A 15,337-nucleotide genomic window follows, 5' to 3' on the forward strand; every position below is an offset into this window, starting at 1 on the left:
TAAGTACTCCTACCACACCTCAAAATTCTAATTATACAGATACTCCTGTCTTGGCTATTACTTATTAGGCATAATCAGGGCAAATCACTGAACAAATATTCTCCTGAAGTGAAGGAACAAAGATCAAGATATCCGATTTCCAATTATGTATCTACAAAAGAACTGTCTGAACCCTTCAAGAACTTTGTAAGTGAACTCTCCTCACACAATATTCCCACAAGTGTCGATGAAGCTCTGAAAGACCCTAGGTGGGTTCAAGCTATAAGGGAAGAAATGGACGCATTAATGAAAAATGAGACATGGAATCTTGTTCCATTACCTGAAGGTTAAAAAACAGTGGGCTATAAATGGGTATTCTCCATCAAGTACAAATGGATCGATTGAATGCTACAAGGAAAGGCTAGTAGCAAAAAGATACACACAGACATATGGCATAGACTATCAAGAGACATTCTCACCAGTGGCCAAATTAAGTACTGTTAGGGTGTTGTTATCTCTTGCAGCTAACCTTGATTGGTTATTACACCAGCTTGACGTTAAAAATACTTTTCTCCATGGAGATCTTACAAGAAGAAATCTACATAGATATTCTTTCGAGATATATGGAAAATTCAGAAGTGAGGGTGGTGTGGAAGCTATAGTAAACGTTATATGGCTTGAAGCAATCTCTTAGAGCTTGGTTTGGGTGATTGAGCTTGGCAATAAGGAAATTTGGTTTTCAACAAAGTAACTCAGATCATACGCAATTCTTAAAGCATCAATAGGGTAAGGTAACAACCTTGATTGTTTATGTAGATGATATGATCATTATAGAAGATAATCCAAAAGAAATAGCAAGACGTCAAGAGCAAGTGGAAACAAAATATTTTATGGGAATTTGTTATGGACTCAATAACACTGAGTCATCTACTTTACTTTTATTATTTATGTTGCTTTTAATTTTGAATTTTATTGATTTGTAATAAGACTTAAAGGTAGGGGTAGAATTGGGTTTTATAACCCTAACCTATTTTGATGTTAATTACCCTATTTAAGGGGTAAGGATGGAGAAATAAAGCAAGTTCGGAATTAGCATAAACTAGGGTAATTTAGGTTCCTTCTAGGCTCCCTATTCTAGGGTTCTTGGCATGAACTCTCTTGGGGGTTTGCTGCATCCATTGGGGAGTCTTTGAGGAGATCTTGGAAGGAAAAAGAAGAGGAATTACCTTTCTCTTCCGAGCTGCAAGAGAAGATCATCTCTTTCATGAAAATTCTAGAAAGGGAGAAGGGTTGGCGTGAGCTAACCAGGAAGGAGGACGAATTCTGGTTGCTGGATTGGTGTTGACGTTAAGAGGTATTTGCTAATCTTATTCCAATAATTAAGATTAGATTTATGTTTCTCTTTTACGTAAGGAACCAGTGCTGCATGAAATTGAAAACCCTAGCTTGACGTGAGCTATAAGAAAGGGGGTTCCACGTTGGGGCTTCAAGGAGCTTCCTTGACTAGTTGGGTTCATTCATAACTAAGAAAAGGAAACTCCTTTTCAAGGGGAATGAATTCAGTAAAGGGAAAGGGATTGTTCTTGAGTCATTACAGCAAGTAAAACCCTCTTGACGTGAATCATAAAAGAGGGGTTTCATATCTGAGTGCTTAAATAGTCCTTTAACTTGCTGGTTGCATCTATAATTAAGAAAAGCAAAATCCTTTTCAATCCTAACATGAAAGGAGAAGTATAAGAGAGTTCTTTTCACAAAAGCGTGATAAGAAACCCTCAAACAGTGCTGGATTCATATTCAACTCTCCGAGTTACTAGATCCATGGCTAGGGACCATAACAAAATTGAAGTTGCTAGATCAAAGCAAGGCATATTCCTTTTCGAACGAAAATATATCCTAGATTTATTAACTGAAGTTGGACTTTTGGAGTGTAAGCTTGCAGATACCCCAATAATCCAAAATCACAAGCTTAGAGAATATCCAAACCAAGTGTCAACAGATAAAGGAAGGTATTAGAGATTGGTTGGGAAACTTATTTATCTCTCCCATACACGATCTCACGTTGCCAATGCAGTAAGTGTAGTAAGATAATTCACACACTATCCAAGTGAAGATCATATGAATACTATGAAAACCTTGAGGCTAAAATAATTCAATTTTTCGTTTATTAAATCTGAAGACCATTTGCCAAACATACTTACAAAAGTGGTATGCAATAAGAACTTCTACAACTCACTTGGCAAGTTGGGCATAAAAGATCTATATGCACCAACTTGAGGGGGGACTGTTGGCATGAGTTGTCTCCTGAGAAATTAGAGGAGGAAATCCTCTTTTTTATCCTCTAAGAGATTACAGGCGGAAATTTTGTAATCTATGTAATCATTTTTTGTATAAATTGTGTAAACTGTAAAGTGTAAAGCTGAATTGAAATACGAGTGAAAGAGGTTTTTTTGACATGAATGATCCTATGCTTTAACATGTTTGAAAAGATGTATATGATATTTTAAAACATGTATGAAGACAATATATGTCCTAAAGCTCTAAGTTGTCATTGTACCTCAAATCGAAGAGTTTGGACAACTCTCTTTTACATAGACTAAGTTTTGACATATCTCAATAGAACCTAAACTCTAGTCTTCATATTCCAAGGGTGCTTCTTCAAGAGTTTGACTTTCCATGAAGTTTGAGGTCTTTGAGTGGTTTAATTTGTTTGAAGTTTTAGACCTTGTGATACATGTCTCTTGAAGGTAAAATATCTAAAATAATTAATTTGTAATTTGTCTATTCTATTTAGTTATGTTATCATCAAAATGTCTCTTGAAGGTAAAATATCTAAAATACTTAATTTGTAATTTATCTATTGTATTTAGTTATGTTATAATCAAAAGGAAGAAGCGAGTCAACCTACGATTAACATGCCTCACACACCATGCAAGAGCTACCACCTTATACGTCCACCTCATAAACCATGCAAGAGCTGCCACTTCATTCAATCATTCATAAATAGGACCACTACAAAGATCTCTAGATGATTCTCTTACAAAATCTATCACTCAACCAACTCAATTAGTGAAAGACAATCAAGGTCAATTCTTCCCTCAAACTACTCAATCAATATGAGAAGATCAAGATCAAGTCAATCAATCAAGAGAAGAAGAACAAACTTCAACAAATCATGAAAAAAATGGAAGGAAAATTCTTTGATTTGCTAATGATAGAATGCCAACAAGGTGACACAATGAAGCCAATGTGTACCTCATTCTTTCTTTTCTTTTTATGTGTTGTAAAAAAACTATATAAACCCCTTTGTACCTCTCTTATCTTTAATGAATTTTATTGAAGCATACATTTTCTTTCTCATGGTCTCTCTTCCCATTCTCACTTGGTGATTTAAGATTTCTCTCAAGGTGAAGAGTAATGATGGGCAAATGAGTATGTTAAGAGGAAGGACATCGGGGTTTGTAAGGTATGTTGTGTTGCTTTATAAATGTGTAATATTTAATACATCTCAAATTGGAAAGATAATGTTATGTTATATTCTCGAGCTTTTTCAAATATTACAACAAATATAATGGAATTATATCATGATTCGGAATATGAATGACGCTTTTGCGCCTAGTTGCGCGGACAGCGTCGCTTTGCCATTTTTTTTCTCGTTGCCTTTTTTCCAACGAAGGCAGTCGAAGAGTGACCAACAGCAGCCATACGAGAGACGTGCCGCCTCTGGACTCTAGACCTCCTCTGAGTTTAACAGCACCCTCTCTTCTATCACTCCCTGAACCTAACGCTCCACTATGGCCGTCGGCGTCCTGGCTTTACAGGGCTCTTTCAATGAACACATTGCTGGTGTGTTTCCTTCTGTAACCCAACTCATTCCATTAATCAATTATTACACTTTCTGTCGCATTTACTGTCATTTGTGTGATTGATGGTGTTGCAGCGCTTCGGAGGATTGGAGTGAAGGGGGTGGAGATAAGAAAGCCGGAGCAACTGGAGGCTGTGAGTGCTCTTATCATTCCTGGTGGAGAGAGCACTACCATGGCCAAGATTGCGGAGTACCACAACCTGGTTGGCTTTTCTTTATAACCGCTATAGGTCTTCTAATGCTTCTCTTTGTTCCGTTTCATTCTGTCATCATTGTGCTTACTGTTGTGCGTATTGATGTTTAGTAGAAATCGCAAAAGCACTGACAGTGTTTCCATTTGATTTGCAGTTTCCTGCTCTTCGCGACTTCATTAAAATGGGGAAACCTGTTTGGGGGACTTGTGCAGGGCTTATTTTTTTGGCCAACAAAGCGGTCGGTGAGTGAAACTGTGGTCCGGATGTTGCTTTCAGGAATCCCAACTCAACTATTTGGCTTGAAGTTATTAAACCAAAATTGGTTACTCAGGGCAAAAGTCCGGGGGGCAGGAACTTCTTGGTGGCCTAGATTGCACTGTACATCGCAATTTTTTTGGTGGTCAGGTACTTCATGGACTTTTCAAATTGAATTCTGTTATTTTGTTCGCTTGGATGGGGTATTATACTCGTGTCAGTATCATTCTTACGAATGTGCTTAATCTAACTTTTTGGTATCTCCAGCTTTACAGTTTTGAAGCAGAGGTTCTAGTACCTGAGCTCGCAGCAAAGGAAGGTGGCCCTGAAACCTTTCGTGGTGTGTTTATCCGTTCGCCTGCCATCCTTGAAGCTGGGCCTGATGTTGAAATTTTAGCTGCCTTGTCTGTTCCATCTGATGAATCTACAAAATCAATTAGCGAAAATCCAGAGGTCTGGTGGTTTCTCGTTTCTTTTTCCTTTCTATTGCTTTGTAAGTTGTAACTGCTTGTGAGATATTATTACCTATTCGTCCGTTTCTGAATATGCTACCACTGATGCTAACTTTTGGAATATATTAACTTCTTATCAAACCATGATAGATATTTATGGAACATCCTTATGGATTGATTAGCTGGTTTTATGCACCATCCACGTTCTTTATTAGTCTTTATTGATAACATTCTGTCTGAGTTGCAAGTGGTGTTGGGTTTATAAAGTTCTTTGTCAACAGCAATATTATCACTGCATGTTATTTCAAATTGCTCATGCACTTTGGAACTTATAGAGCAGTTCATGTATTTGTAACAATTACGTGTCTGGCTGCTACAAGTTATTAATATTGTGTCTTATGTAGTTTCCAACATGTAGTGATGCTGTATTGGATTAAGATCGTTTATGGTTTGTTAAGGATTTTTTTTTTCTAACAGTGAGTGAACAAAATGCTTCTGAGTCCATGTTTCATCAATGTCAACACAAGCTAAACAAATGCGAAATTATTCTTAACCTGTTTCTTGGAAATACTATTTGAGCTAGTATCTTGCTGTTTTGGGCTGATTCATATCGACATAAACATTAAATGCATTCACTAAATGAGCATGCTGAGAATTTAATTGGGCATGAAGTTTTATGTGAAAAAGAACTGCCTTTGATGAATTTATGGGAGTAACGTCCTAATCAACTAATCAAGTTATGATTATCTTGCCAATGCTTGTACTTCTATTCCCATGCCAGTGTTGTTGCTGAATATCTTTTTCTTCTTCAAAATCCTCTCATTTGGAGTTTAAAAGCTCAAATTGGTGCAAATGCAATGAGAATGTTTCTCTGAACATTGTTGGTTATGCTGCAGGAGAAGAGTCAGACTCCAGAAAAAGTGATTATAGCTGTAAAGCAAGGGAATCTGCTTGGAACTGTTTTCCATCCAGAATTGACAGCAGATACTCGATGGTATGTACTCTTGTTAGGTGTTTCCCATGTCAACTGGTCTTTGAAAATTGTTGATCAACAAACATTGAAAACGTATAAGTAGAAGTTGGAAATTGAGAAGAGAGGACATAACAAAGCACGAGAGATAGGAGAAGGCTGCGTTTTTGCAGCACTTGTTGGTTATCTGAAATCGACCTCCAACTCTATTAAAGAATCATTTAAATAAAAATTATAGTACAATGCCAATAAAACCCCTCTATAGTGAACTCTATATACATGTCATAAAAGACTGAAAATTTAATCAAATAACTACCATATGAAGCAAAACACTCCCTACTCTAGAGGGATAATCTGAAGAAGGTAAAATGACCATAATACCATATAATTCAAAACTTATTAAGAGAACAATTTGGAAGCTCCTTGTGTTAGCTTCAACATTATCCATTTCCTGTCTGTGTAGTTTCCAGTATACCATAATCTTGTAGTCTTTCAGTCTTTTAGAATGTCATAACTTGTCTTTTGTTATTGACAAGAAGGCTTGTAGAACTAATAAAAAAATGTTGGAACACGGGAGAGTAAAGAATTAGGTCTTCAGTAAAGTCCCTTGTTGTGTTTGCCATGTCCTTGTTTATGTATTTAGTCCTACTTCAGTGCAAGATACTGTAGCTTCACCTCAATGGATATGAGCTATGAATGAGGAGATGATTACTTTGGTTTGTTGGGGCATGTGGAGTCTTTGTGACCTTTTTGTTGGAGCAGATGTTGTGGGCCGTCGTTAGGTGTGCACAATAAAGTATAAAGCTGATGGGAGCATTGAATGATACAAATGGTTGGTTGTGAAGGTGTACACTGAAACAATTGTGTGGATGTGTTGATAACATTTTCTGCAATTGCTAGACTTATTAGTGTTCGAATTTTGATTTTTGCGGAAAGGGGACCTTTATTTCAGTTTGATATTAAAAATACATTTCTTTACAGTGAGTTGAAGGAAGAGGTCTATATGGAGCAACCTCTTAGGTATGTTACTCAAGGAGAGACAAGGAAGGTGTGCAGGTTGAAGAAATTTATTTATGGCCTTAAGCAAAGTCTCAAAGCATGGTTCGAGAAATTTGGCAAAGTGGTTATGGAGTTTGGATTTTGTGGGAGTTATTGTGATCACTCTATGTTTGTGTTATGGAGACAATTAGGTATAGTGGTTTTGTTAGGATCCTGGGTTAAGTACCTATGCCTTCCGCTCCTAACAAGCCGGTCTTTTGGGTAGTATTGTCTAGGTGTTTAACATTTGGTATTAGAGCTGGCGCTACGTCACGAGTTCGAATACCCGAGGGGAATCCCGGCATGGGCGATCGCGAATCCCAGACGCAGTGTCCGTAAGGGAGTATGGGCTCCTGACCCGGACCCCGTCACTAAGTGTTAAGCCGCCGTGGACATCGGCTCGTGAAGGTGGGTGTACTGTTAGTATCCTGGGTTAAGTACCTATGCCTTCCACTCCTAACAGGGCGGTCTTTTGGGTAGTATTGGCTAAGTGCTTAATAGGTTCTAGTTGTATAAGTGAACGATATTGTATCATCTAGGAGTGACTATGAGGGGATTCAAGAGGTTAAAGAGTATCTAGCAAGACACTTCCAGACAAAGGATTTGGAGTAGTTGAAATATATGCTTGGAATTGATGTAGCTCGAAGTCGAAAAAGGATGGTCTTATATCAGCAGGAGTATGTAGTGGACATATCAAAGGAGTATGGATTATTGAGTGCTCGTTCTGTAGAGACACCCATGGAAGTTAATCATGATCTTCATGACGACAGAAGCCCTGAGCTCAAGGACAAAACATAGTGTAGACATCTGGTTGGGAAATTATTGTATGCTACAGTTACAAAACCAAACATTTCCTTTGTAGATGGTGTAGTCAATCAGTTCATGGAATCTCCACGAAGGATATTTTTAAAGGTTGTCCATAGAATTTTGAAGTATCTAAAAAGAGCTCTTGGAAAAGTGTTGTGGTACACTTCACATGATATAGTTGATGTTATGAGATTTTTTGATGTTGATCATGCTAGATCAAAATCAGATTGAATGTCTACAACAAGATATTGTTGTTATGTAGGAGGTAATTTGGGTAGTTAAAAGAGTAAAAAACAGTGTAGCCTCTAGATCAAGTGTAAAGGCTGAGTACAGAACCATGACACCTACAGTGAGTGAACTCCTTGGAAAAAAGTAAGAAGAAAGAAGTTGAAGAGAGAATGAGAGGGAGAGAGAGTAGAGAAGGTTAAATTGAGAAAGAAACTGAGATGAGGGACCTGCATGTCTCCCAACTTCTATTTATAACTTAGGGTCGAGTGGGTTGAGTGCAATTTACAACATTGCCCCTACTTTAAGTGAAAACCCTAATTCTCTATATCTCTTATTCTATGTGTTCTCTTTACATGAAATTTGGTCCATAACATAGTTTGTTATGTAGAACAAGATTACATCAAGAAACATAAATAACGATAAGGTAAAATGACCAAAAAACCCTTGTTCTTGTTTTTAAACATTCCAACTTGCCACAAAAGTTCAGGAATTCACGCTTTCCCAGTGCTTTAGTTAGGATATCACCGAGTTGATAACCAGACCGAACATATGGAGCAGTTACCTCTTTCCTCATTATTGTATCTTGGATGAAATGACAATCTTCCTGCTATATGTTTTGTTCTTTCTTGAAAGACCTTGCTTGTAATGAAGACTGCTGCTTGTTTATCACAATACATAGTCATAAGATCCTTCTAATCATGGACAAATTCCTGGACAACAGATTTTATCCATATTAACTCACTGATAGTGTGGGCCATTGCTCTATATTCAGCTTCTGCACTGGACCGAGCAACAACATTTTGCTTTTTATTTTTCCAATTGAGTAGATTTCCTCCCAAAAATAATAGTATCCAGTGGTTGATTTTCTGTCAAGCTTGCAGCCTTCATAGTCAGCATTAGAGAAAGCTTCAATCCTCAAGTGATTATTAGGTTTGAAAAGGAGACCTTTTTTTGGTGCTCCCTTTAGATATCTCAAGATTCTTTATGTAGCCTCTAGGTGAATCTTATGTGGATATGCTCCATGAACTGGCTCACTACACTCACTGCAAATGAAATATCTAGTCTAGTAATTGTAGCATAGATGAGTTTACCTACTAATCTGCAAATGAAGATCAAGTCTTACCTCCATAGGTGTATCTGTAGGTTTAGCCCCCAGAAGACCATATTCTTAAAGCATATCAGTAACATATTTCCTCCGAGTTAGTGTTGTTCCTTCCATGCTTCTCGCTACCTCAATACCTAGAAAATATTTCAGCTGACCTAGATCCTTAGTTTGAAAGTGATTCGCCAAATGGTATTTAACTGTTTCAATACCTGATCTGTCCTTTTCAAAAAAAAAAAAAAAATACCTGATCTGTCACTCCTAAATAGGATGATATCATCTACGTATACCATTAAGATAATAATTCCAGATGGTTGTTTCAAAATAAATAATGAGTGATCACAATGGCTTCTACAAAATCTCATGGATATAACTACTTGACTAAAATTTTCAAACTAAGTCTGCGGATTCTGTTTTAAGCCATAACAAGCCTTCTTGAGTCGAAAAACCTTATGTGTCTCCCCCTAAGCAATATACCTTGGAGGTTGCTCCATATAAACTTCTTCCTCAAGGTCACCATATAAGAATGCATTTTTAATATCTAGTTGGAAAAGAGGCCAGTTTTGATGGATTGCAATAGAAATAAGTATACGAATAGAGAACAAGCGAATAACACGAGAAAAAGTCTCAAAAACATCTACCCCAAATGTCTATGTATACCCTTTGGCAACAAAACGAGCCTTATACTAAAACTTTTCCATCTGAGTTATATTGAATAGTATAAACCCATGGACACCCAACTACAACAACACCTGGAGGTAAGTCACGTAACTCCCAAGTCCCTCTATTAGTTAATGCTTCCATCTCAACATCCATGACATTCTTCCTATGAGGTTGCAACAAGGCCTCCTACACTGAAGAAGGAATAGTGAAAGTGGAGATGGACAAAGCAAACTTATGAAAGTTATCAAATAAGGAATCAAAGGAGAAAATAAAATAAAAGATGACGGGTACCTTTGCGAACACCTTTCCAAAGGGCAATAGGAAGGTGCAGACCACTTACCTCAGGATCAGAAGATGATGAAGAATCATGGTTGGATGTGAGGAGGGGGTCTGGATCAGAATGAGACGGTTGTTGTTGGCATTGGTATACCTGCAATTGTTTTTAGTAGGAACATCTTGTGAGGCTAGAGCACATTCATCAATTGGAAGAGGGTTCAGGTGGAATCGACTTAGATTTAGAAGATTCAAAAAATGAAACATCCTCGAAGAAGGTAATATCAGTAGATACAAATTTTTTTCTCATAGATATACAAACATTTGTACCCTTTCTAGCTTCAAGAATACCCCATAAATACACATTTAATAGACCGTGGAGACAACTTTGTTATGCACACAATAACATTATTATTTTAGTTGTTTTTCGTTAATTTACTTTATTTTCTTTCAGTTTAGGCCATAGGGGTATTTTTGGAATATTTTATTTATAAGGGTATTTTTGGAATATTTTATTTACAGGGGCATTTTTGTATTACTTTATATTAAACCCTAACATGGTGAACCCTATTTAAGGGGTAAGAGTAATGAGAAAGATAAGCATTGAGAATTAGGTTAAATCTAGCGTAAACAGGCTTGAGATCACCTTCTTGATCTCGAGGTTAGGGTTTTCCTCAAAAACTCACGTATTCTCTCATCCTCCATTGATCTTCGTCTTCCCCATGTTTTCCTACTATCCCTACAGTTATGCATGGCAGACTCGTAACCTGTGGCAGATCCAAGATCCTCCCAACGAATCCTTGTGTCAGATCCAGGACCGTAACAACTGGTATCAGAGTAGGAACACGATGAACCAAGAAGATGAAATGGTGGCTATGCATAGACAAATCAGAGAAATGGCTGCAGCAGGCATTGGAGCGGAACGAATACAGAAATGGCGTGCAACTTGGGTGAAGTATTTTTTATCAATGGAGGAACGTGAGGCAGTCGATCGAGAAGTTGTTCTGGCCGAGCAGAGTGTAAGCATAGATGGGAAAGCAGCAGAAGTCTCGGACTGGGAAACAAACCACGGGCTGGAAAAATCAAAACGTTCGTCCGAAGTCTCTGCGGAGGATTTGGGAGCAACCTCAAATCCGGACGAACAGAAGACGCAAGAACTCGAAGAGTTCTCTGTATCTCCGGCGGCGCGACATCTGATTGTGGGGATTCAGAAATTCCAAAAACAGAAGGGTATTCAGCACACCCTTCGTCAGAAAATCGGGAATGGGAAATCTCCAAGTAGGAAACTCCAGCGACGGCCCCGTCAAAATTGATTTCCGGATCATGAAAATCTGATGAGCAAGACCCTGAACTTCCAAAATCGAAGTCGATATCAACTCCGAAACCAGCCTTAGCACTTCCGAAATCAGACAGCGGGACATCAGATTTTAGGACACCGGACGGGTTTTTTGCCAAAACGTCGAATCCGACTCTGGGGACCTTGCAAATCTCCAAGGACCCGGGAAAGCCGAAATCGGAGAGGTATTTTGCTACACCCTCATCGGCCCTGGAAATACGTCAGGCGCAAATATCCCTAGCTGGGCGATGGGACCTAGAAATTTTGCAATCAAACCTCCCCTGCTCAGGGCAAGCCACACTCCGTGCTGAGAGAAGGAAAATTTTCCGACCGCTGTTCCGACCAGGAAATATTTTCAAGAGCTCTCTGTCTCAGAAAATTTCCAAGCGGTGAAGCCTCCAAAGGCTGTTGTTCACCACTGGAGAAGGGGGAGACTCCGTCGGGTCCGTCGGACAAGTTTTTGCTCCACCTCGGCCTCAAAAGCCCAACGGGGAACCATCTTCATCGCAATTAGGGGTAAACTTTGGAAGCTGTCTCGATTTGTAGATCAAAACATGGCTTTCAAAGCGTTGATGTGGCTCAAAAGGGCTGAGCAGCAGCAACGCTGCTCGAAAATTAGAGATGAAGGTTCTCTATGTCGTGACGCAGAGAATCAATGGCCAATTGATGGAATATCGAATTTGGGGTATGCAGTGCGAGCTGAATTTTTTTGGAGGATGCCAGGATCCGTTGGCAAATTTTTTTGGGGACCTCTGAAATTTTTTTTTCGGGTGGCTTGGTTGGTTTGTGGATTATTTGTATGCTGCTCGGGCCCTGTTCGTGCTGAATGGGATGTCTTCGATTGTGGTGAAGGAATACAGCAGCAGTGTGGCGGTTTTGGGTTATTTTTTGGGTAATTGTGTGCTGAATGGGCTGTATTCATTGGTTCTTGGTGAATTTTTTACTGAGATCTCTTCCATGTGCAAAAAAATGGAGGCTATAAAAATTCTTCTGTTACTCCTTTGTTTGGATTTGTCTTCCCTGGCTGTTATTGCAGTAGGGCCACCTATGTGTCCTGCTGATGTTGATGCAAGATGTGATGATGGAGCTTCGGATGAATGGGAAGGTGGATTTTTCCCTAATGTTCCCCAAATTAAGTTTGAGGGTCCTACTAGCATGCACCCTCTTGCATTTACATGGTATAATGCTGATGAAGTGCTCCTCGGGAACAAAATGAAAGATTGGATGAGATTTAGTGTGGCATTGTGGCATTGCTGCTACTACAACAAGCTTTCTACTCAAATACGATCTTTCAGGGGAACTCAAACTCAACCGTGCGTGTAACCATGTTACACTATCCAACCACAGTTATTTCCATGAGCTTGAAACTGCAAGGATCAGTGGGTTGCTTGGAAACATTGAGGCAACCACCGGCGACCCCCAGATTGGTGGGGATACTGATCAATTCCTCGTGGACATCGGCGAGGCAACTCTGCTTGTGCTTAATGTGATGCTGAAATTTTTTTGTGGAGGGCTTTATTTCGCTGTTGATGAGCATAGTGGCTTGGTAGTCCTGCACGATGTGAGGGCCATATGGCTGCGCAATCCCAAAGAGGTTACTGCTGAAGAGTCCTACAATTTTTACCATTCTCCTGCAAAGGACTTTGGTGATGAAATGCCAATGGCTTGGAGTCACTTCATTGCTGAAGATGATGTAATGTTCAAAGCTGTCCTGTCTGTTCCTCCTCAGGCTTCACCTGATTTGTATGGGAGTTACTACACTACCAACAAAGCCAATTTGAAGTTGTATGTGCGAGTCTTCCTCTCAAATGAATTTGATGAGCTTCTTCCAAAATATTTAAGCTTTTTGAAGGGTTTGGAATCAAATATTGGGCATGCCATGATAGTCAGATTCTGCCACGCCAGGAATGCTGGGGAAGTACTGCGTGTCTTTAAGGAGAGGGCAAAACAGCAGGGGAGGAAACAGGAGGCAGCTGCTGGTTTTGCAGCCCTTAAGTTCTTCCACAACTTGTGGTGTGCTGCTGCTTTGACAGTGCAGAAATGGACTCAACCGACCACAATAGAACCCAGAAAACTTATTGATCCATCGCTAGGCCAGCAGCATAACCATGTGTATTGGAAGTATGGTAGTTTTCCCTATTGTTCCAGCGCAATCCACTGCATTCCTGGATTGTACAGCGCGGTTTTGACACTGCAGAAAACAGTCCTACCACTTGCAGGAACTCTTCTATGGGCAGGTGCTGGAGTTGGTCACTCTGGGATTGGCATGGTGCAAAATGACATAGTCAAGCTTTTTGACAGTTTGGAACATCCTGAGGATGACCACGCAGAACTGAATGTGACTGACTTTCAAATCGGGTGCCCTATGAAGGACACAAAGTACCCAACGGAATGTGCTGATACAGTTATCACTTTTCTTGGATTTGATAATCAGAACATGGAAAAATGGATGGGCGACGCAAATGCTGCTGCTGACAATCCGGTGCTGCACAAAGCGCACGATGCTCAAGTTGGTAAGAGTTCCAGGGGTTATTTTACCATTCTGCCTACACTTCTTATTCATAATAGCCAGTGTCTAGGGACGTTAGAGGAGGGTGCTGTACTGAAGGCTAGTTGTGATGGGTTTGAGGAAACTTTTGAAGCTATTGTTGGTTTGGGTAATGATATTCAGCACAATGAATGCTTGAGCATCAATGGGGGTTGTTGGCGAGATAAAATGGTGACTTTAACAGCTTGCAAGGACACCTTCCGTGGTAGAGTCAGTGAGTGTCCCTGGCTAGGAGTGCAATTCAGGGGGGATGGTTATACCCATTGTGCAGCAAGTGGGCTTGGACGATGCTAAACAATGGAGGCTATTGGCATGCTGCTCCTGATGGACATTCCGTCTCAGCTTGTCAGGAGGCTGAGGGCAGTAAAGGCCCATGTCCAGCTGGATTCAGGGATGCGTGGGGGTGTGCACATGTTCTTGATAGGGACGAGAGGTTTCACCAAAGGTACAACCTGGAATTGGTGGATCTTGACAAAGCAGGCGACCTCACTATTGTTGACATCATGCTCAGTGTTACAGCCATGATACTTTCGTGGAGTATGCGAGGCAATTGGGTGAACATGGATTGGGTCCAAAGAATGAGGTTATCAGGGATATGTTGTTTTTTGCCAATGCGGCAAATGCTGGGGCAGCTCCCCCAACGGCTGTTAATGTTGAATCAGTAGTTACCAGTTTGGCGCAGGTAACAATTCCACTTGTTGTTCGTTTGCTTCCCGGATTGGGGTATGCTACAGCAAGTGCAGTGACGAAAAAAAAAAAAAATAGCTCCAGTTTTAGGTAAAACAATCTGAATAGGAATCTTGCCATCAAGAGTGTTGATTTTTAGGCCCAACACATAAACACAAGAGATCTCAAGGGAAGGAGAGAAGAGAGGAACTCTAGCTTTTGGAAAAGAGGATAGAAGAAACCAAGGGAGAGGAAGAGAAAAAGAAAGAGAGGTGTATAGACAAATTTGAGCCAAGAGGAAGAGGCTTGAATGCTCTATCCCATACCCTTAGGGCTACAAGCGTCAAAAGGAAAAAGACATAAGAGGACATACACCAGCTTGCATAACTACATTTCTATGCCATCTCTATGAAAGTTCTTCTTATTTACTAGCGATGCCACCCCTATACACTTGGGTGTCTTTTAACACTTCCCCTTAAGGTGGTCATTGTAACTTCACTTTGCAAATATTCTTGGTCAAGAAACTTGTTTGCTCGAAAAAGAAATTTTGATTGCCTTGATTTGATTCATCTTCTTTTGGTTCACATCTTGCTTGTAGTCTTCATCTTGTTCTCATTTTGCCTCCCCCTTAGTTGGATATTTTAGCCACATAAAACTTGATGACCACAACATGTGGAATTCTTCATTGTTGGTTACATCTGTCTTGTACTTCTTCTTCTGCTTCTCCTCCTCAAGCTGGGGATCTCTTTGTCAAGAGACCCAACTTGCACAACATAATGGTGAGAAAAGAAAAATCACTCCTAGCTATATGACAAAGCTCTATACACTAGTCAAAACGGTAATAGTTTGAAACACACTCCACTCAATTTTAATGGCAGAAAAATAGCCCAACTTTAGGACACAACAAAGAGACTACTTGCTTTCTAAGGGTAGCTTAAATAAAAAAACACCTCTTGGATGAAGA

At 39.7% G+C, this 15,337-nt stretch overlaps 1 protein-coding gene across 1 annotated transcript in view; it reads left to right on the top strand.

Moving 5' to 3' along the window:
- The first annotated feature begins 3,627 nt into the window (after positions 1-3,627).
- Positions 3,628-15,337, top strand: part of LOC137963685 (probable pyridoxal 5'-phosphate synthase subunit PDX2) — a 34,013-nt gene continuing 22,303 nt past the window's right edge. Inside the window, exons 1-6 of the mRNA XM_068810845.1 lie at positions 3,628-3,822; positions 3,917-4,044; positions 4,190-4,277; positions 4,367-4,440; positions 4,558-4,743; positions 5,639-5,736. Of these exons, the coding sequence (XP_068666946.1) occupies positions 3,771-3,822; positions 3,917-4,044; positions 4,190-4,277; positions 4,367-4,440; positions 4,558-4,743; positions 5,639-5,736 (626 nt within the window). The 5' untranslated portion in view covers positions 3,628-3,770. The remainder of the gene's footprint in view (positions 3,823-3,916; positions 4,045-4,189; positions 4,278-4,366; positions 4,441-4,557; positions 4,744-5,638; positions 5,737-15,337) is intronic.

The sequence above is a fragment of the Aristolochia californica genome, unplaced genomic scaffold (assembly GCF_029961685.1).
Source record: "Aristolochia californica isolate CCGP_79_NKW_82.1479 unplaced genomic scaffold, dmAriCali1.0.hap1 SCAF_4, whole genome shotgun sequence".
Classification (NCBI taxonomy): Eukaryota; Viridiplantae; Streptophyta; class Magnoliopsida; order Piperales; family Aristolochiaceae; genus Aristolochia; species Aristolochia californica.